The following is a 26,543-nucleotide window of genomic DNA, read 5'->3' as shown; positions in this document are numbered from 1 at the left end:
AGATGGTCCGGTAGGCAGTCAGGGTAAATAACTAGCGGAAGAATGCTCTACCACAGATGGTCCCGTGGGTGGACAGGATGAGGTAGCTATCTAGCTCCCCTATCACTGACTGCGGGAGAATGTTCTACCACAGATGATCTCGTGAAATATGTAACTGCGGAAGAACGCTCTACTACGGATGGTCATATGGGTAGACAGGATGTATAAGTGTACCAATCCAAAATGATACGTAAGTAGTGATAGTCACCTCCAAGAATAAATTTTGCTAGCTACACTATAGTAGGGTCTCACTAGCATATAGTCATAAGCCTAAACAACCAAAAGGGGTCAAGTAGGATATTCAGCTACTCGCTACAGGCTATATGCGATAGCTCAAGATTACTATCTGATCTAATGACAGTTTGAATGCATAGACATGCATTAAGTAATAAGTCTAATAACATATGTCTAAGTACCATAACAATAAGTACAATAGTAACAAACTCAATCAAGGGAATCCTAGTCATCTAGTGATAATATATCATCTAATACTATAAACCAACGGATTCAAAATCAAGTAGTCATGGGGTCGGTCCAAAGGAGATAACCCAAAATACTCTATCACTCTGCTAGGGTAAGATATCTATCTTGTATAATGGTAAAAGAAGATATAGTCTCACTAACATATATGCACTTATATAGTATACAACTATACTATAATATCACTAACATATGGTTACAAGCCTAAGTATATCACTATGTGGTGTAAATGTCCAAGCATAAATCTGTAACTATACTATGGTAATTCTTAAACAATACATGCATGAAAACAAAGAAGACTACGTAGATATAAAATAGACTAAACATAAGGGCAAACAATAAAGTATCAACTCAAGAGCAAATAGAGGGGAGTCAAGATAGCAGTAACTACTATCTAATCAATAAACGACAATAAATAATCATGTACTAAGATCAAAGAACAAAAGAGCAGAGATTAAAGTAGGAACTACCCACCTTATTGTACAATATCTAACCATCTTCAAGTCAAAGGGCATGCCTCGAGCTCAAATCCTACATGTATAGGATACAACAAACAACAATAACAACTAAGCCTTTTCCCCCTAGGTGAGGTCGACTGTATGAATCCTTTTATTCCATTGAGCTCTATCTCCTATTATATCATCATCTATATTTAAATAAATTTTATCTTGTTTTATTGTTGCTAACCAAGTCTTTTTTTGGTTTTCCTCTTCCTCATTTGATATGTATGTTTATCATAGTTTCGCATCGCCTAACTGGAGCATTTATTGGTCGTCTAAGTATATGTCCGTACCATCTTAAACGTGTCTCATTTCCTCAATAGATGCAACTCCGACTTTCTCTCTAATTCTCTCATTTCTTATTTTGTCCATCCTCATATGTCCACACATCCACCTTAACATCCTCATCTCTGCAACTCTCATCTTCTGCTCATGTACTCGAATCATAGCCCAACATTCAGCTCTATATTTAACTGCGGTTTTATAGAACTTACTTTTAAGTTTAAGAGGTACTTTACGGTTACATAAAACACTCGACGCTCCTCTCCATTTCACCCATCCTGCTTGTATTCTATGTAAGCCATCTCTCTCAATTCCTCCATTATTTTGCAAAAATGATCCTAAATATTTAAATCTCTCGGTTCTGGGTAACTCGTCCTCTCCTATCTTAACAATTGTTTCATTACTTCTAATATTGCTAAACTTAAATTCCATATATTCTGTCTTTAATCTACTAAGCTTAAAACTTTTTCCTTCTAGTGTTTCCCTCCAAGATTCTAGTTTAGCATTTACTCCTTCACGTGTTTCATCTACCAAAATAATATCATCTGCAAACAACATGCACCACGGTACTGTGTCTTGAACGTGCGCAGTGAGTTCATCCATAATTAGTGTAAAAAGATAGGGACTTAGAGCTGATCCTTGATGTATCCCTATCTTTATTGGAAATGCTTCAGTTACTCCGCTTGAAGTCTTTACTCTGGTCGTTATATCCTCATACATATCCTTAATTAGTTCAATATATGTTACGATAACACCTCTCTTTTCTAAAATTCTCTATATAATTTTTATTGAGACTCTATCATAAACTTTTTCTAAGTCAATGAATACCATGTGTAGATTTTGTTTTTGCTCCCGATATTTTCCAATTAATTGTCTAAGAAGCAAAATTAAGTACTCGAATAATTCTAATAATCATAAATAGTCTATGTAGGTTAATCATTTATTTCCCTTTCTCTACAAAATCATTTAATTGTCTTAAATGTGGTATAGCAAATCCGTATTTGATTGGTTCAAGACCTATCAATCAATTTGTTGACTTATGATTTATTTAATCAACTTATTATTTAACCAATTAATCAACTGATTCATATATGAATCAGTTGATTTATCTAGTTTAATTAACTTGTTACTAAATTAATGTACCCTAATTAATAAATCTGTTAGCAAACTCATTAAATGAATTATCCTGTCATTCATCAACCTTAACCAATCTCAATTATCAATTAATCATTAATTGCATCTATTAATACTAATTGATTGATTGATTAATTAATTAACCAAACTATTGATTAATTAAAGTTAACCTGATTGTTGCGATGACCAGAACTCTGGCGACGGTGCTCGGGGTTCGTCACTGCGAAACAGCAATGACAGCAAGGAGGTGGCAATGATGGGGAGGTGGAAGAGGGAGACGCAAGGTCGGTGGAGATGTGCGGTGGTAGCGTCGTTGCATAGCGATGTGATGTCGGATCGCATGGTGGAACAATGCCTCAAGCACGTAAAGAAGAGCCATAGATAGCCATGTGTCGCACACGTAAGCACGAGCAGGCTACGACGGTCGGCTTCGATTCGACGACGGTTGGCACACGGCGGCGGTGAGCAACACATTCACGTTGTGCACCGGTGTGTCGCGTGAAAACAGAGGAGACATGAGAGGAGAGGTTAAGTGACGATTTGGGCCGGGCGACGGTCAGCATGCGACGTTGACGGTAAGCAGTGCGTCTGCGTTGCACGTCTGTGTTGTGTGAAAAGATGAACCTACTGTTCACGCATCAAATAAATAATGCTTAGGTTTTGTAATTGAACATTAGGTTAATTGATATTATCAACTCCTACTTAATAGGAGTATTCTAAACAGGTTTTATATCTTACTCTTTTATCCCTATAAAATATAAAACGACTTATTTATAATTCATAAAAATTCCATAAAATTCTAATAATTTCTATAAAACTATTTCCTTCTTAATTCCTCACCAAATAATTTTTTTTCCTAAATAAATTTAATTATGTCCAAACTTTAATCATTTTAATCCATATATATATTTTCAGTATTTTACCATTAAAATGGATGTGCGGACATACGAGGATAGGCAAGATAAAAAACGATAACATCAGAGAGAAAGTTAGGGCTATACTTATCGAGGGACTCTGAGAGGCGCGTTTAAAATAGTATGAACACGTACTTAGGTGTTTAATAAATGTTCCAGTTAGGCAATGTGAGACTATGACAAATATGCGCATTAATTGAGGAAGAGAGAAACCAAAGAACACTTGATTAATAATGATAAAATAGAATAAATTCATTTTAATATAAATAGATGATATAATAGGGAATCCAACCTAATGACGTAGGTTGTTGGTACAAATTGGGTAAAATATAGATAGATTTTCAAGAGATTAGGATATTGTTGGATTTTAAAAAGAGACCCTTTATCTCTCTTATCTTTCATTGAAGTTTCATAAAATAATTAATATTTGTACAATTCCTTTTCTCTTGTGAGGCTCATTTTCCATGGTCTAGTTTGAAATTCTAGTTAAGATTCTTATGATTTTTATTTTTCTATTTTTAGAGAGCTTAGACTATGTTATACCTAGTCTTAGAGTAGAGGGGTTATAAAACACATTGATCGATGAGCACGTGAGAAGGGTGGGAGTGAATCACGTGTATTTAAAACATTTTTTTTTTAACTTTTAAAATAAGTGAGTGCGTAACGGAATAAAATAAAATAAAACATGAGAAAAACCAAAACATGGTCGGTTACTTGGTTCGAAGCCTTCAGTGACTCCTACTCCAAGACTACTTTAGTTTTCTTCCTCGATTAATGTGTATATTTGTTATGATCTTACATTGCCTAACTAGGATATTTATTGGTTGCTTAGGTACATATCTATACTATTTTAAATGTATCTATAAGTTTTCCTTCAATAAGCACAACCTCACTTTTCTCTCTCATATTTTCAATTTTTATCTTATCCATCCTCGTATATTTGCACATTCACCTTAGTATCCTCATCTTTGTGATCTTCTACTTGTGTGTTCCATTTGTAGCCGAACATTCAGTTCCATAAAACATAGCAGGTTTAATCGTCATTTTGTAAAATTTTCTTTTAAACTTTAGAGATACCTTTTGATTATAAAAAAATGTTAATGCCCTCTATTTCAACTATCCTACTTATATCTTATGTAAAACATCTTCTATATTTAAAAAAAATTATCCTAGATACTTAAAACTCTCCGTTACTCTTAAATTCATCATCTTCTATTTAATAATTAGCTTCCTACATCTGCTACTACTAAAATTTTATTTTGTTTTTATTAAGCCAAAACCTTTTACTTTTAGTGTTTTTCCAAGATTCAAGCTTAGGATTTACTTCTTCACGTGTCTCATTGTCTAAAATAATATCATCTACAAAGAACATGCTCGCGTGTCTTGGATGTGTCCACTAAATTTATTTGTGATTAGTCTTAAAAGATATAGGCTTAGAATTGATTTTTGATGTAATCTTATCTTTATAAAAAATATTTCGATTAATCGGCTTAGAGTTTTCATTAGTCATTACATCCTCATGTATATCATTAACTTTTCTTGAATTCTTCCCATAATTTTTTCTTTTTTAAGCTCCTTGACTATGATGTAGAAGTCTTTCTTTTTTTCCTTATACTTTTCAATTAAGTTATTTGAGAAGATGTATAACTTTTATAATCAAACTTTCAAGCATGAATCTAAATTGATTTTTAATCACCTTAGTTTTCTTTCTTAATATTTTTTCTCTCTCTTTTTTCAAAGTTTCTTGTTATGACTCATTAGCTTATTAGTCTTATAATTCACATAATTTTATATGTCTTTTTTATTTTTATACATAGGCTATAATACTTAGCCTCTACTAATCAAATATTTTCTTTATTTTTAATATTAGATCGAATAACTTCATAAGTCATTCAATAGCTTGCTTATCTAGATAGTTTTATATCTTTATTGGAATATCATTCGGTCTGTTTTTTTTTTAAATTTTGCATCCCATTCTGAACTTTGAGTTTTCTAATAAAAATTTAAATATATATATTTCTCTAATTGACTTAAATTTCCTAAGCTAAGTTGGTCATCTGGATCTTCATTAAAAAATTGATGAAAATATCTTCCAGCGCTTCTTTGTGTCCTTAATTTTCACTAGTATGCTATTGTATGCATCTTTAATGTATTTTATTTGGGTAAAATCCCTTGTTTTTTCTTTCTCTTGCTTTAGTTATGTTATAGATGTTGTTTTCCCTTTTTTTTTTTTTATCAAGATGTCGATATCAGCATTTAAAAATTTCATTCTTAACTTCACTCACTACTTTCTTGGTCCCTTTCCTGGATATTACATGATTTTTAATTTTCTTCGTTCTTACAAATGTACAATAACTTAAAGTTACTTTTCTTTCCTTCGTTTAGTTTTCACCACTTGATCCTAAGAGTCATGCACTCTTTTCTTTTACTAATATTATGCTTGAGGCGCGTTTAATAGTTTTGGATCATCTTGCACAGAAAGTTAGGGGTCTTCTAAGTAGTTAATGAACCTATTGGTAAATATACAAATCATAGAGATATAATTGTTAGATGACAATGAGATTACCTATGAACTAACCTTACAAGTTTCTCAAATGCATAATCGAGGCTTGGAACAATGCCATTACAAGACAATGTTGAGCTTGCCTATTCAAAACTGTGACTATGAAGGTAATCTTGGTGAGGCAGCACGAAGAAGGTTGAGACATTTATGGCAATTATGAATGGTGAGCAACAATTTTTAGGGGACCCCGTTTCCAAAGACGACAATTACAATCATTACATATCCCATCTCTCTTTGTTGCTTTTGCTTCCTCTTCCTTCTCTTCCTCTGCCCACATTTGAACCACATTGACATGGTTGACCAGTTTTGACCTGTATTATGTGATATCAGCATTGGTATTGAGTCGTTCTGACTGAAACTGGTTTCAACACACTGATATTTTAAACCTGGCACTAATATAAAATAACACTGAGCTTGAAAGTATGATGAAGCTACTCTTGGACTGAGCTCTGGAAACACATTCTCTCTTCATTCTGCGACTCTATGTTAAGTATTGACTTGTGGAAATTGCAGGATTAACACTAGGAACCTCCCTAAATTCTGCATTATTAAAAGCTTGATGAGGGGGATTTTTTGAAATGACAATCCTAAAGGTGCACAGTGCTTCTTTTTTTTTGTCTTCCTGTTCATTCTCTTTTTTTTTTCCCTTATCCTTTCTTAATTTCTGTTTCTTAACCTGTCTTCACCCTTTTTTTACATTCCAGCTAGTATTTTTGCTTATATTATTAAACTTGCTAGCTGTTGTTAGTCACATGGAAGTTGACACTTTGTTTGTCATTGGCCATTTCTTATACAACTGATTACCTGGCGCTTCATATAAATTGGCTTAAATTGTAGTTCTGTTGGTGCAGTATTATTGTTGATATAGATGTTTCAGTATGTTATAATAAGGTAGAATTTATCAAGGATAACTACCATGTTTTCTTTGCATATTTAGGTTGACTATAACTTGTATGGAATGAGCCATGTACACAGTTCGAAGATAAAGTTCCGCCCTCCACTACCAGATAGCTTTGTAGGGAAGATGGCTAATTGGAAAAAGAATGACCTTGAAGTAATCACAGACAAAATTGTAAGCTTCTAATTAGCTTGAGAATAATTTTTCCATCTGCTTATTTAAAATGTAGATTTTTTTTTTTTGCTTTGTTGTGCATATCAGGGTGTAGGTAAGGACGCAGTTAGGGAGTCAGCAATATGGGTTTCTTCTATGGTTTCAAGTTCTTTGCTGTGGCCGGATTCAGTTGCATTTCAATGTTCCATCGAGAAGCTGTCTACTATGCCTAGACGTCAGAGCATATGTGAGCTTGAGGGAGACTCAGTTGTAGACGGTTTGTCTTTTTTGTCCTGAACGCCAAAATCTGAGTTTACACATCTGAATTAAATTTCATTTGATTCCTGTCTGACTTGCAGATATTTTAAATGAGAAAAATAAGATATTTACATCTTTCTCCCAGTCCAAGTGTGAGGTTAAAATGGTGCAATCACTCGTATCAATCTGGGAGGTAATATGTCAAAGCTATGGAGTTCCGTTAAAAATCATTATTCACCCGGCTATTCTTATTTTTAGGAGTTTGAAAGGTATGGAGTTCAGGAAATGACAAAGCCACTAGAACTAACTCAACCTCATCCTGAATATGTACTTGAAAAGTTTGTACAAGGGCTGCAGTATGATAATCTGCTCTCTAGCTCCCTTGCAGCAATGTATCAATCGTTTCCAGAAAATGCTCCATCTGAAGATGGTAAAAAATTAAAGATGCACATTGAATCACAAACTAGAACTGATGTCTCTTGTAGATTTAAGCAATGTCAAATGAGAAGCACTATTTTGGGGGAGTCTATGGATAATCATGAAGGTAATAACACTTCTAATATGCCTCATTGTCTTCCCTCCGATGACAAAGAAGATACGCTGCTACGAGTGAAAGTATCTGATGCTCATGAACTAAGAACTAGCAAAAAGATCTCATCAAACTCATCTAGCTCTGAAGAAGAGGTATGCACTAATTGGATCATTCATCTTCTCCCACATTCCATGGTTAAGTCTTCAGTTTTCTATCTGTTGGAAATTAAATTGTGTTATCTCACAAAAATCATGTTTCATAGCCCTACTTATATATGATACCATATCTAGAAAATAAGGAAAGAGAACATATCAAATCTCTTCAAAAAGAAAAAGAAAAGGGAACAATCAGAGAGTGTGTGTGTGTGTAAGCAAGAATACTACAACAATCAAGGCTTATCCCACTAGGTGGGGTTGATTGGGTTATAAATGTTCTACAATATTCTACACTTCCCCTCAAGTTGGGATATAAATATTATTAACCTTAGCTTGGAGTTCAGGTCTTCAAAGATATTAATTGGTAGAGCCTTAATGAGGATGTCTGTTGTCTGAAGACTATTTGGCAAATACTGATGTGATTAACTCTAACTTGATTATTCCATCTTTTATCTTTTCCTGTATGAAGTGGCTATCAATCCTGACATGCTTCGTTCTACCATAATGTTTTAGGTTATTTGTAATATTGATATGATATGGAAGGTAATATGAAATGTGACTGATCATCACAGAACATCCTTATAAGTTCTTCAACAATGATTTTTAACTCGTTTAAGAGTCTTCATAGCCATAGCCCTTCACATATACCATGTTCTATTGCTCTAAATTTGGCTTTTAACTGCTTGACACAACTGACATTTTTGTTATGCCGTGTAACTAAAAGTTTTCTCATACACGTGCAATAGCCAACTTCCGAAAGTTGATCTTCGATCTCTCTTGCCTAATCAACATCACTAAATATCTTAATGCTTTTGGAGTTATATTTGGAGTTAGTTCTAAGTATATTAAAATTCTATAGACTACCTCCATATGCTTTTCATTTGGATTGTTCATGAACTCATTCACGATACTAATCGAGTAGCCAATTTCCATGTGAGTGGTAAGTATATGAGTTTGCACACAAGTCTCTGATTTCTGTACAATTTTCTTTTGTTCCTAGTTCGATTGTTGAGTCTATGGGAAAGTTTGCTTGCTTGCATCCGAGCATATCAATTTTTTTAGAAGGTCAAAACATATTTTCGTAGATTGAGATTCCTACGTTTGACTAAGCTATTTCCATTTTAAGAAAATACATGAGGTTTCCCAAATCTTGTATGTCGAATTCTTTAGCTAGTAGGCTCTTGAGTGTGCTTGTCTCTCGCATATGATCCCCTAGAATAATGTCATCCATGATACAATAAGGATGATAATGTTCCCTTGAGATGAACTTTTAACAAAGAGTGTGATTTGCCTAATATTCTAGATAACCATACTGTTTGATTACTCTACTAAATCTGTCAAACTAAGCTCTTGGTATTGAGTCCGTATAATGATTTCTTGTGACTCATATTCAAGAGGAATGCTCATGTAAACTTCTCTGTTAGGTCTTTATTGAGAAAAGTATTCTTGACATATGATGAAGTGAATAGTCTTAGATTTGTGGCTAGAGATAGGGGAACTTGAACTGTGTTTAATTTGGCTATAGGAGCAAATCAACACTTGCATTTTCTTTATTTAATTGTGAAGACCCATTTACAACCTACAGTTTTTCTAGTAATAGTTCAGTAATCTTCTATGTTCCATTCTTTTTAAGTCCTTGGATCTCTTCTTCAAGAGAGCCTTCCATCTTGTTATTCTGAGAGCTTCTTGAATGGATTTAGAAATGTGTGTTTGATCTAAACTTCCCACAAAAGCCTTATACTTACTCCCGATATAATAAATTGGATGTTTTGTACATTCTTTAACTCCTTTTTTTTTTTTTTTGCAATAGGAAGATCACTATCGATTTAAATTGTGTCGTGTCGGTCGGCATAGGCGGGATTTACCATTTTGCCCATCGACCGACAACATCATATAAAATTACACTTTAAATTTCATTAGTTTTGTCATTATATCTTAATACTAAATTACCTAATAATATAATTATTTTATATAATTAAGATAATTTTTTATGTTGATAATTTGTAACTTGCTTGAGTATTATTCTATTTTTTTAATGTTTTATTAATATTGTGCAATAATAAATTAATTAAGATTTTCTATTACTAATATCATTTTCTCTGTGAAAATGTTTCAAATCAAATATATTTTTATTTCTTACTAAAAGATAACAATATAAATTAAGAGTATGTTTTGTCAAACAAAATTTATAATTTTTTTTTTATCTCTTTTACAACTTTTTTGTTGGGTCATACCAAATAGATTTTATAATTTTCATCTAAAATTTTTAATCATTTAAGAGCAATTTTAAAAAAGTTTGATTCTCATACACATTTTTATTCTCTTTGTAATCTGTGATTAAGAATAGCATGCGATGTCAAAGAAGAGATGAAGCTAGAATGCCTAGGTGACAATATCGAAAGCTAGGATATAAAAATGAAATCTAGAAATATAATGAGAACTAGAACTGTTAGACTGGAATCACTGACCAGAGATGGTTAATAGACTAGAGCGCATGAATATACAACTAAAAAATTTCAAAATTATAATATAACCTATAGTAGCTATAACCTATACTATTGGCCAATAGTAGTTATAACTTATAATAATTAAGCATTGTGGTGTTCGTGGTTGTGTCATTTCCCTGCAACAATAATTGAGCATTGCAGCCAGTGAGAGAGCTTAATGTGTAAGTGGATCCATCGTTGGAGAAGGAGCACAATGTCATGAGATTGGGATTATTATCATGGCAACCTAGCTTTGATACCTCAATCTGATACCATGTGAAGTTGATACTTCACGCAAGTAGTCCTTTTACCTCTGTCTATTATTCATCAATGTAAAATTGCACTTTCATAAATACAAGTAGATTACTAATATTTATAATTAGTGCCCTAACAATTATATTGAGACAAAGGTAGATGCCTGCACCTCATTTTTGAACTTTGGGAAGGCCTTCATCATCACTATCCACCAAGATCAGTTGTATGATATTTTCTTGTGTTAAACAATTTCTATAAAGTCTGCTTTAACCTTTTTGCTCTCCCTCGTGGTTTTCCTTTTTTGATAATCCTTATTTCCACACTAATGGGAAAAAACCTGATACAAATCTTATAGGTTCTATGCCAATATGTTCAATTGTTTTAATGATTTTTTTAAATGACAAGTAATACTTATGCTGTACTCATATCATGATAGGCTTCAATTTTAAGAGTTCCCCAGATTACATAGTTTGCTTTGTGATTTGTTTACCATACTTTATTGAACTTCCTGAACTTTTTTGTGGATCGTTTCTTTTGTTCTTACAGAGCTTAAGTACTGAAGCTATTAGGCTTTTAAGCTGGCTAGCATCATCACAATTGGAAGAAGACTTGGATATTGATGACGAATTAGTTCAGGATTCTGTCCTCAGTCTTTTGTTTTCTGTAAAATCCTTCAAAAGGGCTTTAGAGATTGCCAATTTGGACTATGAGCATGCTTCTCAGCAGGAGTGCCAGGACATTCTTGATTCTGTTGAACAAAAATTGCTGCCTGATGTGGATAAGGAACATGTCTCACATACAGCATATCATGAGCAAATGATCACTACTTCCTCAGGTAATCCCATTGTCCAAGCTGATGGATCATGGGATGATAGCTTTAGTGTCTCTAGACACAATAATGAGATGAGTTCCAGTACTAGTAAATTGAGATCATCTGCAGATGCTGGTGTTTCTTTTATGCAGACGAACATCAGTTTGAGCAAGAACACTAATATGCAGGGTCAATTACCTTTTTTATCTAGTCAAAAGGAGCATGAATTTGATGAGCTATATTCTTTTCCTGATGACTCAATTAAAAGTGATGAATCTAGCATCTTATATAGAAGTAAAGGGGATAATAAAATTGATCATTCAAGCACAGACTCAGATACTTCTAGTAAGAAGCTGCAAAAGAAACTGGGCTCTTGTTCTGTTAGGGACTTAATGAGGTGGAAACGTAGCTCCAGGGCAGAGTTTACGGAACCTGAAAGGAGTTCAATAGAGTGTTCTTTTGAGGCTAACAATGATAAAAGCAAAAGATTCTGTTTGGAAGGTTCACCTTGTGTAGAACCTATCATGTCAAATGTTAAATCATCTTGTGTTGGTCAAGAGAATTCCAAAAACTCTGCAAATTGCATGCTGAGGCACTCGACATCACACATTGATGATCATGTAGTTTTCGATGATGACATCCAGGACATGAGTAAATATGATGTTCGGAATGTTAGGGACATTTTTCACGATGCACATGCTAGTAGTGACATGATGCAAAGAAAAAAATATAACGGTACTGGAAGTAGCACATGGATCCCTAAAAAAAGAATGCTTACAACTTCTGAGTTGGAGAAAAATGATAATGACTTCATTGAGATGAGGTATAACCAGAATCCACCTTCTAAAGATCAACTAATGGATTCTTTGGTGGTATCTACAAATGCTACCAGGCTTGAGGATCAAGCAGATGCTCATAAAGAGTTACTTGCCATAGATTCTTGTTCCATGATTGGTATGTTATTGTTTCATGAATTCTTAAACAATTCAATAGGATCTTAAATTTATAAGAGACACCTTTTAACATGTCTATATCATCTCAATGTGGCCAGTGCTATCTGACTTTATCATCCATTGGAGCTAAACCTATTTTCTTTTGGATATTGATATATTTTTATTTTATCATCTGTTGGAGCTAAACCTATTTGCTTTATAATGAATGAATTGGTTGTAATATATTTTCATAAGTCAATATATCTTTATTATCTTATTTCTAGTAACTTACACAAGCATCTTAACATTTTTATACCTCCTACATTAATTTTTTGTATGAATTTGTATTGTATAGCTGTAATATATCTTTTTCTATGTGGAAGTATGATTTAGATGTGTAAATCAATATCTGTTTTGTATATGCTACTCATTTTATTAATATAAATATTTTTTAATGTTTTAAATACAAATTGCTTGCACCCCACATACCATAAATTATGCAGTGGTATGTCACACATATGCTTTTTAGGATCTAGATCATTGGACTTTCAATTTCACTTTGATATTGACTTAAACTTATTGATTTGTTTCGGTACGCATGAAGATTTTTTAATGCAAGTTAAGGACCAAGTTACATCATTGTACCTAAAGTTGGGATGAACCTTGATTTGATGATTGAGTTGATTTCATGATTATAAGTTCATAAAGCAGAGAGATGTTGAACGAAGAAATAAATCCAGTGAGAAGTTGAATAAAGAAATGAAGGGAAGCCTTGATGCAACGATAAAGTTGTTGCTGTGTGACTTGGAGGTCATGAGTTCGACTCTCAAAAACCTTTTGCAAAGTAGAGCAAGACTGTGTACAGTAGACTCTTCCTCGGGATCTCACATTGGCAGGAGCTTCGTGCACCGGACTATCCTTTTTTAGAATTTAAATAAAGAAATAGATCTAGAAGCTAAAAGAACTTATCTTGAGCAATTGCAAGAATTGAGATAATTATTGTTCCTGCTATAGTAGATGCTATCACATATTCAGCCATGTGATCTCTTTCTTGATTTTGTCCAATCATTTATAAATTGTTTACTTTTGGATAATAGTAGATATAACAACTTTATAAGGGGACCCTATTAAAATCCAAAAATATTATGCTTACCTTTGCATTTAATGAAATTCGAGCTGCGGGAAGTTCTTAACACCAAATTGGCAAACATGTCAATTTTTTTGGTATATATATATAGTGCTCACCTCCCCATGCGTGAAATAGAGAAGTGAGTTTTAGGACTTACTTTTATTTATGCTTTTATTCTTAATCATGTTTTTTTTTCTTCTATATTTTAGAAATTTTGAAGAAATGTAATTTTCAAACATGGTTAAATAGCTATATTTTTTCAATATGGAATGTAGAAATTGGGTAAAAATGTTCCAACTAATAGGGCATTAGTGATTTTCTTTTTTCTTATATGGATGACATTGTGATGGCACTTTAGAAACCACATGGCTGAAAACATACATCTCAAAGCAAGGATTTGGACGTTGTGAAGTGTTTTGTTTTTTCAAAATATATAAAAACTTAGTGCTCACCTCCCCGTGCGTATATATCTTTTGTACATTTAGTGGTTGCACGATTAAGGGGAGACATATATATCATGGAACTATGTGCTTGAAGTTAATATAGGAGCTAGATCTGTTCAGGTTCTCGTGAATCTAAGCATTAAACTAATGTGACGACAGGGTAGCTGTTAACAGATTCTTCAAAAAGTACTTGAAATTAATTGGTTTAATTGATCTACTAGTTGCTTGAATCTCCATGCCAATTCCATTGGGAGGAACCTCTAAGGTTTCTTGTTTTTCCAAGAATGCCATGGGTAAAAGTGTCTATATTGTGATCGAGGTCATCTTTATTTATTATTTATTTTGGATAAGTAAAAGTTGTATACCATGTGTCAAAATGTATAAAATGAGATTTTAGAGGATACTAATGAAGTATCAGATCTAAGTAAACACCTAAAGACTTGTGTACATGAAGCTGCACACTCTTGTATATCATTTCTACATCTAACCAGTGATCGAGGTCATCTTTAGGTTATGGGGCATATTGTTGTAGATTGGACGACAGGTAGACCAGTAGGTCAGGAATATTTTATTTAGGATTTATGGCTTATTTTGTGCTACTTTAAAGAGATTTCGATTGAGATTTCAATTAGCTATTGGCTTCTTTATTGTAAGAGCATTCTAAAGGTTAGAGATGCCTTGGGGTGAATGTGGAAGCTCTAGGGGCATGTTGCTAGTAGAGAAAGTTTGTTCTTCTGATATTTTTTTATATTTTAAGGAGTGCTCGTGTTGAAGTTTGCCTTGTCCACTGGTATTGAGAGGGGAATCTATAGAGGCTTGAAAGTCTCTTATATAAGATGGATAGTGATTTATTTGATTTTCATTCAACTTTTTTTGTCGTGGTATATAAGCCTTGATTTTCTCATGGAATGTGTGCTTATGTTGATTCACATTAAATTGCTCTTTTTTGTTATCCTGTCATAGAAAACAAAGATTCTGCCATTTGTTCTTGTTGTAGAGGTGGTTCCACGTTCTAGCAGCATTGAATTAGTATTACAAATGTGAGATTTGGGAGGGTGGATTCTATAAAATACTTGTGAATTGTGGTTGCAACATGTGCCATAAAAATATTATTTGCATAATTAAATATTTTTTAAAAAATAATTATACTAAAGATGTGATAATGTATAAGAAGAATGAACCAATAAATAATATTTTCAATATTTTATTAGGAATCTGAAATTATATTATAATAGGTTTAAATGAAAAATAATAGTTCAATCACTAAGTTTTTATATTTAAAGCAGTAATAACACAGTATATTTTACAAATTTATAAAATACTAAAATATAATATGCAAATATATGATTTAGTTTAAATTTTACTTAATAATGCATTTTATTCAAATTGTCTATTATATAATCATTGTTCAAAGCTAAAAGTCTAAGTATACTTTTATCAAAACGCTATAGGGTTTAGGATTGCGTTGCAAAGCAGCCCAACACTGAACTAGTTTCTATGATGCATTTTAAGTTTTTTTTTCATATGTGCACTGCGGCACTGCCCTTTGTTTGTGCTATTATGCTGCTACAATTGCCAGTTGCCTTTTTTGCTTTTTTTCTTTTCTATTTTTTATTTATGATTTAGCATTCTCTTTTGGGAGCAAACTACTGAGATAATCTGTATCTGTGGTAATTCTTCCTCCCAATGTTTAGGCCTGACATGCAAGAATATGCCCAACTATTAACATGACTCTTTGCATTTGGAATAGTTAATCAAAACCACTTGTCTTCATCTAGTTCTTCCATCAGTCACAAACATGACGTGGTTTTGTCTAAACAGTAAATAGAAATTCCATTTTCTTCAAACTGATCATTGTGGGTTCTTTCAAATCTGTCCTGGTAGAGATACTCTATTTGAATTTTGTTAGGAACTATGCTATTTAGAGACTTAGGATGCACCTATTCTGTATGTTGGTAGTCATAATCATATTCTCAGTTGGAGATTATATTTTCTTCTAACTTATATTGCTTCCTTTTTCAATGACTTCTAAGTATTTTTTTTAACGTGCTTTTATTAGCTGATTTGCAAGGAACAGAAAAATTACTCCCTTTTTTTAGAAGGGATTTTGAGCATAGGAAATCATATCAGTCTCCATCTGGTGTGGAAGGCAGTGAGTTTCATGAAGAATTTGCATTTGGTGTTCCCACCCACTTCAAGAATGATGGTTCTCTTCTCTACTTGCTTAGTCATGCAATTTCACCTCCATCTGTTGAGTCTGTTTGCCAATGGCTTTTGGAATTGGAGAAAAGAAGATATTCAAACAATACCTATGGTTGGTTCCTTGTAGAATAATTTATTCTCCTATTTTGTTGGCAATAACTTCATGGTTTGTTCTTTCAGGTAGTTCTATGGCATTCCTCCCACAAACATTGCGAGATCATTCTTTGAAGTTGCAGAGTAGTTCTAAGGATGCTAGCAAAGAGATAGGTCGCCTTCATGGAATAAGCAAGGATCAACCATGTAATATATCTGGAAGTGATTCTTCTGGTACTACACCAGAAAAGCATCTTTCTTTATTGGTGCAACAAGATAAGTGTCATTCAAGTCATGAGAAAATAAAAAATCAATTGGTTGCTGATCGTGCTCATACTGTTACTTCTGGAAAACATGAATTTTCTAGTTCTTTTGTGATAGAAAACATTTCATGTAGCAGTTCCCAAGATGTCTCTCAGTCTCAGATATCAGGCCCAGATAACAAATTGACTCTTACTCCTCTTAGTCAAATTGGTTTTTGTGATCCTGCAAGTATTGGTTGTGGTCAACAACTAACTATAATGAGTGTTGAGGTTGGTCATTTTCTATTAACTGCATAGATTTATTTTCCCCCCTTATGATTTCATTGTTTATTGTGTAACTTTTTATTGAAGAACCATATAATAATCATTTTATCATCAGGTTCAGGCAGCATCTAGAGGTGATCTCCGACCTGATCCACAATTTGATGAAATTAATATGATAGCTCTTGTAGTTCAAGAGGATTCATGTCAGTCTTTAGCAGTTAGTGTTTTAATACATAGCGACAATGATGAACCACGAAGGTGATTCTTTTATCATTTTATTGCATTCCTCTTAATCTTCTAGTCCAATGCAATAGTTTAGTGTCTTTCCTACACATCAATTCCCTTGTCAATAAACATTAATTTTAGAACGTATACTTAGGCGATTAATAAGCACAGATCATTGACCACATCTTGGATGTTAGACAGTGTTTCTCCCTCTTAAACAATTTTTTATTCTCCTTTATGTTTTCCCATTTTTCCTGATGGTATATATGTGAAATAGAAGGAATGCTTCTAGATATCGAGTAGGACTTACTGCAAATTTTCATCCTTCTACATGGAGTTGCAACTTGCAAGTATATAGAAAACTTGTTATTAATAGTCCTAGGGATTTGTTTGATCCCTGGTAAAATCCCACCTCTATTTAGTGCTTTCCTGAGTAATAGATCCCATCTTTCAGTGAGAAGAAGCTGGTAAAGCTTTATCTTGATGTTTCTCGATAGGATGTGCTGTACTTTACAGTTAACATACTGAGTTATTCATCATATTTTTTGCAGAAATAAATACAGAAGAGCTGATTGGGAGATCTGTAATTTTATTGAGGAAAAGCAACTCCTCCTCCATTTTGCGAAGATTATTTCTTCTGTTGATCCAGATATTCTAATGGGATGGGAGATTCAAGGTGGATCTCTTGGGTTTGTTGTTGAAAGAGGTGGATACTTGGGTATAAATTTAATCAACATCATTTCTAGGACACCTGATTATGAGTTCAGCCATAGAATTGGAGATTCAGCTAATCCTGAATCATTTAATGAATTTTCTGAAGCTTCAATCACTAATGGCCTTCAGAATGGACGGGTTCATTCTCTTGCCAATGAGTTACATGTTGTTGGGAGAATTGTGCTTAATTTATGGAGGTTTATGCGTTCTGAAGTTAAGCTAAACATGTACTCTATCGAAGCTGTCGCTGAAGAAGTTTTAAGAAGAAAGATCCCGTCAATTCCTTGCAAAGTACTGAATCACTGGTTTTCAAGGGGTCCAGGATGGTTAAGATATCAGTGTATTGAGCATATCATAAAGATGACTAAGCTAAATCTTGAGATAATAAATCAACTAGACATGGTAGAGACCATTATATTTTATCATATATTTACTCATCTAGATCTTTCCTTATTGGGAATCATAGCCATTGGCTGGCATTACCTTTTAATTATGATAAGCAATTTATTTATATGTTGGAGTACTTATTGCTTTTTGTTTCTATTTTTAACCAATATATTGCTGTAAGTTCTTGTAAGCAATGTGAGGGAGACTCAAGTTCCATATTATTCCCTAAATAAATGCTAATTCATCACATAATTGATTTTAATTAAGCATTCTATGAATTCTTGATGTTTCTGTTTGTATTAATCGAACTTTTACTGACTTTGGTTTTGTTTAAGCATAAGATATTTTTTATTTGATTTCTTGTTTAGGGTTTTCATTAGCTATTTTCTTACCTGTCTTCCTTGCTGGGTACTTGGCCCTCTGAGATGATTTAGCCTTTTATTCTACTCTATGGTAAGAAAGAACGACACACACCTCTGTTATTATTTTATTGACAAATTATTGGGTTAAAGTTGAATGTTACACAGACTAATTCATGTTTTTGATAAAGCCAACTTTGCAAGGATCTGGAAATATCAACTTGGAATAGTAGAAATGGGATTCTTTTGCTTTTGGCATTGATTGTGCCTATTTTGTTTGCAGATAAACAGGACGTCTGAGCTTGCCCGTGTGTTTGGCATCGACTTTTTCTCTGTCCTTTCTCGAGGTTCACAATTTCGAGTTGAGTCTCTGCTTTTGAGGTTGGCTCATACACAGAATTATCTTGCTATTTCTCCTGGAAGCCAACAGGCATGTAAGCCAATAATTTCAATTCATTTGCAAAGTCATGGTGTTTTTCCTCCCTATGATTGTCAATATTGTTTCATATCCACTGTTTCTTTACTATTTCCTCAAAAAAAATTGATTATATATTGCAAAGCTAGGGTAGCAATAAATTTATTACCTGGAAATTTTAATAATAGACTTTGAACTAATGAATGTTCTTCTCATTCATTGAGAACAATTGCATGAAAAAAAGAGAGGAAAGAATGGCTTGAAATTTATTTCCTGGACAATTTTCTTATTATAATTAGTGACCCTATTATCTGGAAATTTTAATAGTCAGACTATCATTTATTGCAATGCTTTGGCAATGAGTTGGCAACTTGGACTTGCAGTTGGGGGTAAATAATGGATATTGCATGATTTAAAATCTTGGTCTTGTACTATCTCATTGAAGGATCGTTATTATAAATTTTTGAATCATATTGAGTTGTGGATAGTAAGTTTCAGCGAAAAGTTTTAAGATGTGTTGAGAGGATTCCTACCTTGGAATTGTTATCTAATGTGCTCTGCCGCTCTTTAATAATATAATAAGATTAATGGAGCACATTCATAATGATTCGTAGCAAAATCATTTAAGCTTATAGTTTACCTAAATAGAAAAGGTTAGAATATTGTCTTATTGCATTTACTTATTGACTTTAAATTGGTCGCATTGATACAATTGAACAAAAGAAGAGAGAAGAAAACAAGACACTATGTGTTGACAAGAGGAGGAAAATGATTGAAGGTCTCCTAGAGCTCGAGGCACTCCCAAGGCGCGCGCCTCTTGAACATGAGGCGCAAAAAAAAAAAAAAAAAAAAAAAAGAGAAATTTGATTACTAAACTACTACACACTCATATAATATGTCAAATATGATACTATTAATATTCCACACATAAATGTCAAACCACTAGCCATGAGACACATAATATGACAAGCAAAACAATATCATCATAAAATTAATAAAAGTTTCAAATTTCTAATCTAAACTAATGAAGTTCATCAAAACAAGCGTAATAAGTCAAATTAATCATCGAGCTCAAGATCATCCTCATTGTATTCTTCTTCTTCTTTATCTTCATCTTCTTCATATTCAATTTCTTCTTCTTCTTCTTCTTCTTCTTCATCTCTTAAGTCTTAGAGATGTGCGTCTCATAGAGGAAGATGTATTTCCCTTCTCGACTTGTTTAGGCCTAGCACGTGAAGTAGAGGCCATGGATGCAATGTTTTTTTTCCTCTAGTATAATATTTAGACTCTTCAGCTCCACTAGCCCTAGCAATGACATCCTATGCCAAGTCATCACCTGCAAAAACTAACTCATCTTCTTCATTATTACTTTCTCCATCCATTCTACCCATCAACCATTCATTACTGTCATCAATATCTGTCAAAGATATGGGGTCAATCTGATCACGTGCATCATACCAAAATTTTAAGGCATGATTGTATTTCACAAATACCAAATCATTTAAGCGTTGCTGAGCTAATCTATTCCTTTTTTTTTTTTGTTGTGAATATGCAAAATGTCAAAAATCACAATAAGTATAATAACCTAGCTTTATTAGACGCCAAGACTCCCCTTCTACTATTCCAAAGTAGATGATATGGTAATTTATTAGGACATATCCTAGCTTTGTCTTTGCTTGTTGACTTTACACCAGCCACACACTTGTATAGTTGCATCCTAAACATTATAATGAATTAATGATACAATTTAGCTTCTAAGTTGGAAGTGTGATCTAGAAAGTTTTATCCTTGAGTGTTAGGTGACCTAGGTCTTAGGTAGCCTTGACCTTCGAGATGAAGGTATATAATGTTGGAGTGTTTGTTGGGCGACTTAAGTGGTGGTTTCCTATAGTTAGGGCCTCTATCTAGAGGTGGCCGATCAAGACATTTTATTAGGTTGACCGAAGTTAGCAATCACTTATATGTAAATCTTTCCAAGATTGATTAACATATAACCTAAGAATCATACTTTGAACTTCTAAGTTATATAATATAAAATAGGTTACCCTAACAATTTTGGTAGGTTGCTATTTTAGGTTGACTTATGAGTTTTGCTGTTAGGTTGACCCAAACCTTTTGATAGGTCGAGCTAAGTGGAAAAATATGATCAGTTGAGGCTGCATAATTTTGGTAGTTCCTGCAGTGTTAATGCTTGCCCAGGAACATCTTTAACTCTCTTGTACTTCCATTCAAGTGTTAAAGCATCGCCACAGAGAGAGAGAGAGAGTGCTTTGGAAATAAAAAATAAGGATTTAAATTTATATTTGAAGTCTAAAGATGCCTACTTTTATCCATAAAAGGGTTGATAAAGGGGAAGGGAAAGGAGTGACAATCGGGGTGCTTTTTCTGGGAAAGAAAGGAAGTTGGGATGGGGTTGCCTTTCATGCGAGAAAGAAGAAAGAGTTGTTGGGAGTTGTTAGCAATACTCCTATACGAGTGAAAGTAGAGCACTGTGACACATGATGGTCTACTGTGGTGGAGGTAGTTGGATGATAGATCTATGCAGGTGATTTGTTATAAGTAATTATTTGTAGTGCTAATTTAATCTAAACTAATCACCATCCATATAATTTTTAGATCAAGCATGATGACATAATAAAACTATTTTAATTTTTTAAAGTAAAGTATGCATAATAGAAAAACACAACTCAAATTTATCAGAAAAAAATGTAATGTCTTCAGGAATTAATGCAATGAAAAAAAGTGATAATCAGCATAGTGGAAATACAAGTTTAGTGAATGTAGAAAAATGTGAAAATAAGACGAGTAGAAGGCACAATGACTTACATGCTTTGGAACCTTTGGCTCCCACTCTACGGCCTATGCACTCATAAGATGAGTCGACTTGGTCCCCGGGGCCATGGTATCGCGGTAGGACATCCAGATTGTCATCCAGACACCCGCTGTTTAAACCCTAGCTATGGTGTATTTGCAGAAATTTTTCCTCCAAATGGAGGCGTAACCAAAGGATGCTGGGCTTTTGGACTTCTGGGCTGGCCGCCGTGTGCGCTTCCCAATTTACCCTGATGACCGGTGGGAAATTTTCGTGTGATCGGGCCGGTCACCCAGGGATAGTCACTAAGGCTAATTGGGATTATCATTTTTTTTTATATAAGATGAGTCGACCTTAAAAAATCTACTATTTTTTTCCTCTCAGAAACCTTCCATTAGGAGAAAACTTTTACAAAAACAAACAACAACAACAACCAAGCCTTTTCCCATTAGGTGGGGTCGGCTGTATGAATCCTTTTACGCCATTGAGCTCTATGTCCTATTATATCATCATCTATATTTAAATAAATTTTATCTTGTTTTATTGTTACTAACCAAGTCTTTTTTGGTCTTCTTCTTCCGCGTTTGATATGCATGTTTATCATAGTTTCACATCGCCTAACCGGAGTATTTGTCGATCTAAGTACGTGTCCGTACCATCTTAAATGTGTATCTCGTGTCTCTCAGAGTTTTCCTCAGAGCAACCTCACTTTCTAATATCTTTATTTCTTATTCTGTCCATTTTTGTATGTCCGCACATTCACCTTAATATCTTTATCTCTATAACTCTCATCTCTTGTTCATGTGCTCGATTGATAACCCAACATGCATCCCATATAACATGCAAGTCTAACTGCGGTTTTATAGAACTTAACTTTAAGTTTAAGAGGTACTTTACGATTCATAAAAACACCCGACGCTCTCATCCAAAGACATCTCTCTCAATTCCTCTATTATTTTGCAAAAATGATCCTAAATATTTAAATCTCATTCAAGATAACTCGTCCTCTCATATCTTAACAATTGTCTCATTACTTCTAATATTGCTAAACTTAAATTCCATATATTATGTTTTAATCCTACTAAGCTTAAAATCTTTCTCTTCTAGTGTTTTCCGTCAAGATTTTAGCTTAGCATTTACTCTTCACGTGTCTCATCTACCAAAATAATATCATCTGCAAACAACATGCACCACGGTACTGTGTCTTGAATGTGCGCAGTGAGTTCGTCCATAATTAGTGTAAAAAGATTGGGACTTAGAGTTGACCCTTGATGTAACTTTATCTTTATTGGAAATGATTTAGTTACTCCGCCTGAAGTCTTTACGTCATTACATCCTCATACATATCCTTAATTAGTTCAATATATGTTACGCTAACACCTCTCTTTCTAAAATTCTCCATATAATTTCTCTTAGGATTCTATTATAAACTTTTCTAAGTCAATGAATACCATGTGTAGATCTTGTTTTGCTCGATATTTTTCAATTAATTGTAAGATGTATAGCTTCTATTATCGACTTTCCAGACATGAACCAAATTGATTTTCCATCACCGTAGTCTCTTTTCTTAATCTTTTTTCTATTATTTTTTCCAAAGTTTCATGGTATGACTTATTAGTTTAATACCCCTATAGTTTGCACAATTTTGTACGTGTTCTTTGTTCTTATACAAGAGAACTAATACTTATCTTCCGTTGATCAAGTATTTTTTTTATTATCAATATCATGTTAAATAATTTTATAAGTCATTCAATACCTTGCTTTCCTAAGCACTTCCATACCTCTATCGAAATATCCATCCAACGGCTTTTCCATTGTACATCTCATTTAAAGTTTATTTTACTTCTGAAGTTTGAATTCTACGATAAAAATTAAAGTTTCTATGCTCATTTGACCAAATTAAATTACCTAAGTTAAGTTGGTCACCTAAACCTTCATTAAAAAGTTGATGAAAATACCTCTTCCATCGCTCTTTTATTTCCCCATCGTTTACTAATACCCTATTACATTCATCTTTAATACATTTTATTTGGCTAAGATCTCTTGTTTTTCTTTCTCTTACTTTAGCTATTCTATAAATGTCTCTTTCCCCTTCTTTTGTATCCAATTTTTGATATAACCGTTCAAAAGTTTCATTTTCCACTTATAATCTTTTACTTAAGCTTCCTATAGTATATTAGACGATCCTTTCCTCAAGTGTCCACAAATATATAATTCCTTATATCGTTCGTTTTTCCTTCACTTTCTCCTGTACTTTTTCATTCCACAACCAATATTTCTTACTTGGTGATACATATCCCTTTGACTCACTCATATACTTTGGCTACTATTTTTAATTTTGATACCATATTATCCCATGTCATAGTAAAGTCATCATATATTTCACCTAATGCTTGTACTTCTACTTAAATATGTTTTACTTCCAATACTTTAACTTCCCCCATTTAATTCCATGAGTCGTGTATATTTTCCTTCTATTGATACTATGTGGCGTATATCCAACACTACTACCTTATGTTGGGTAGTTAAGCTTTCTCCAGGGATGACTTTGCAATCTTTACAAATCTTTCTATCCTTCTTCCTAACCATAAGAAAGTCAATTTGCGATTTATTATTCCCACTTTTGAATGTGACTAAGTGTTCTTCTCTTTTCTTAAAAAACGTATTAGCTAATATAAGGTCATTTGCTATCGCAAAATCTAATATAGTTTGCCCTTCCTCATTCCTCGTTCCAAACCCATAACTCCCATGTACTTCTCATATTCCTCATTTTTCACTCTGACATGCCCATTTAGATCACCTCCTATTAAAATCATTTCATTTGGTGGAATATTTTGTAATATTTCATCTAAGTCCTCCCAAAACCTTGATTTGGCAGCTTCATCTAATCCTACTTGTGGTGCATATACACTAATTATGTTCATAGTTTCTTTCGCCACTATTATCTTAAGGGCTATAATTCTATCCCCTTTTCTAACTACTCTTACAACTTCATCCTTTAACAAACTATCTACAATAATACCCACTCCATTTCTTGCTTTACTGTTTCAGTGTATCATAACTTAAAACCCAAGTTTTCTATCATCTTTGCCTTCTCACCTGTCTATTTTGTCTCTTGTACACACAAAATACTAATTTCTCTCCTAATCATCATATCTACTACGTCCATTGATTTACCAGTAAGAGTTCCTATGTTTCATGTTCCAAATCTTAGATTATTAGTTTTCCTATCATATTTGTTCTTATCTAACGTATGGTGTGAGAACTCTTGCTTATTTAACACTACACCCAAGTTCTCATGGAGATGTAGCGGTCCTTGCTGAGACGTTACAGTCGGACCCTGTAACGCGAACTCTTGCATATTTATCACTACACCCGAGTTCTGGAGATGTAGCGATCCTTGCCGAGACATTACAGTCGGACCCTGCAACGCGTTCCTTCCGGGGAACAACCTAGCATTAGCACAATAGTTTAATGGATTCATTCATTGAATATTTGTCATAGTTTGACGCTGGCTGGCAACCTAACGCGACCCTCCTCCTTTATTTGGGCTTGGGACCAGCCATGACCGGTCATCATGGGCGGAGTTAAACCTTTACAAAAACAGATATCAAAATCTATGAAATAAAGATAGCAGCATATATTTGAAGAATATGGAGCTTAAAGCTAAAGGCTTGAGCTTAAAACTGAATCGTAAGATAATAAAACTAATAACGAAAAACTACAAAATCTCTAAGATAATGAAACAAATGTTGTAGACTCACAATATGTTGTTATGGATGCTGTTGAATTTGTATGAGATTGATATCTTCTCGATGTGCCTTTGCTCGTTATCTTTAAAGTGAGGATGATCACTATTAGTGGACTCATTTATCCTTAATAGTCGATTGATCCATTGTTTTAGAACTATATTTGCAACAACTATTATTAGACCATTATCACCTTTAGTTGACTGAACACCTATCACTAGTCAACTAATCCTCCTTCAGTCGACTCAACTCCAATCTGGTCAACTCATCTAGATTGCATCCACCGATTTATGATCGCTTCAATTGGATCGCATCCTGTTTACTTGGATCTTGGTTCAACTCTTCTTTGCCATCAGTCGATTGATCTAGATTAATTCGTGATCAATTCCTTTGGATCACACTGTTTCCTCTAGCGATTATGTTATCAGTCTATTGTTTTAACAATATAGTCAACTGCTAATTGCTGATTATCTTCAAGCAATATTTTGTTTAACAGTTACAATAATTTGAAAATCAAATATCACTAAATTGACCAATTCCATTCAGTCAACTCAACTAGAATAAAACCTTTTCTATCTCTATCTCTATCTCGAGCTTTCTACCTTCAGTCAACTCACTTATTGCGTTTGATCCTGAAACTCTTGTTTCTTGTTTCCTGGTTAAGTCCTCGCCAAAAAAAATAGAACTACACGTGTCCAATTATACAACTCCCTTTCTCTCACATCTCACATCTCTCTCACAACTCGCATGTCAAGAGTTTAGTTTTGGGACTTCTTGTGTGCTTAGTATCCAATTAGATATCTCTTTTGCCAAGAGGTCTTGCTTTCGACCTTTAGTCCTCCTTAACCTATGGACCAAGAGGTTTAACCTTCAGGTTTTTCTCTTCTTCTAGGTATCTGGTCCTCCTTGATCTACTAAAATTTCATTTGTCAAGTGTCCAGTCAATCTCGATTCACTTGAGCTTCCACAACTAATTGTACTTTCCATACTATAGGATTTCCTTTACCAAATGTGCAGTCCACCTTAACCCACTCTTGGACTTCTGCCAACACCTATTCAACTTTTCCATTTGTACCTGCAATGTAACTGTCAACAC

General features: G+C 33.7%; 1 protein-coding gene across 6 annotated transcripts in view; it reads left to right on the top strand.

Annotated features, from left to right (window-relative positions):
* LOC122008597 (DNA polymerase zeta catalytic subunit-like) overlaps window positions 1–26,543 on the top strand; it is a 44,713-nt gene that overhangs the window by 13,740 nt on the left and 4,430 nt on the right. For 3 of the 6 annotated variants that reach the window (XM_042564376.1, XM_042564378.1, XM_042564381.1), the window contains exons 8-17: window positions 6,850–6,984; window positions 7,072–7,240; window positions 7,323–7,414; window positions 7,480–7,905; window positions 11,196–12,414; window positions 16,024–16,278; window positions 16,347–16,792; window positions 16,902–17,044; window positions 17,563–18,127; window positions 18,755–18,901. In XM_042564376.1, the coding sequence (XP_042420310.1) occupies window positions 6,850–6,984; window positions 7,072–7,240; window positions 7,323–7,414; window positions 7,480–7,905; window positions 11,196–12,414; window positions 16,024–16,278; window positions 16,347–16,792; window positions 16,902–17,044; window positions 17,563–18,127; window positions 18,755–18,901 (3,597 nt within the window). Of the gene's footprint in view, window positions 1–6,425; window positions 6,506–6,849; window positions 6,985–7,039; window positions 7,241–7,322; window positions 7,415–7,479; window positions 7,906–11,195; window positions 12,415–16,023; window positions 16,279–16,346; window positions 16,793–16,901; window positions 17,045–17,562; window positions 18,128–18,754; window positions 18,902–26,543 lie in introns of those variants that run through there. The other 3 variants (XM_042564379.1, XM_042564377.1, XM_042564380.1) reach the window with 3 other exon arrangements.

The sequence above is a fragment of the Zingiber officinale genome, chromosome 8A (genome assembly GCF_018446385.1).
Source record: "Zingiber officinale cultivar Zhangliang chromosome 8A, Zo_v1.1, whole genome shotgun sequence".
NCBI classification, from domain to species: domain Eukaryota; kingdom Viridiplantae; phylum Streptophyta; class Magnoliopsida; order Zingiberales; family Zingiberaceae; genus Zingiber; species Zingiber officinale.
Note: the sequence above shows the minus strand (reverse complement) of the source record. Positions and strands in the feature narration are given on the sequence as shown.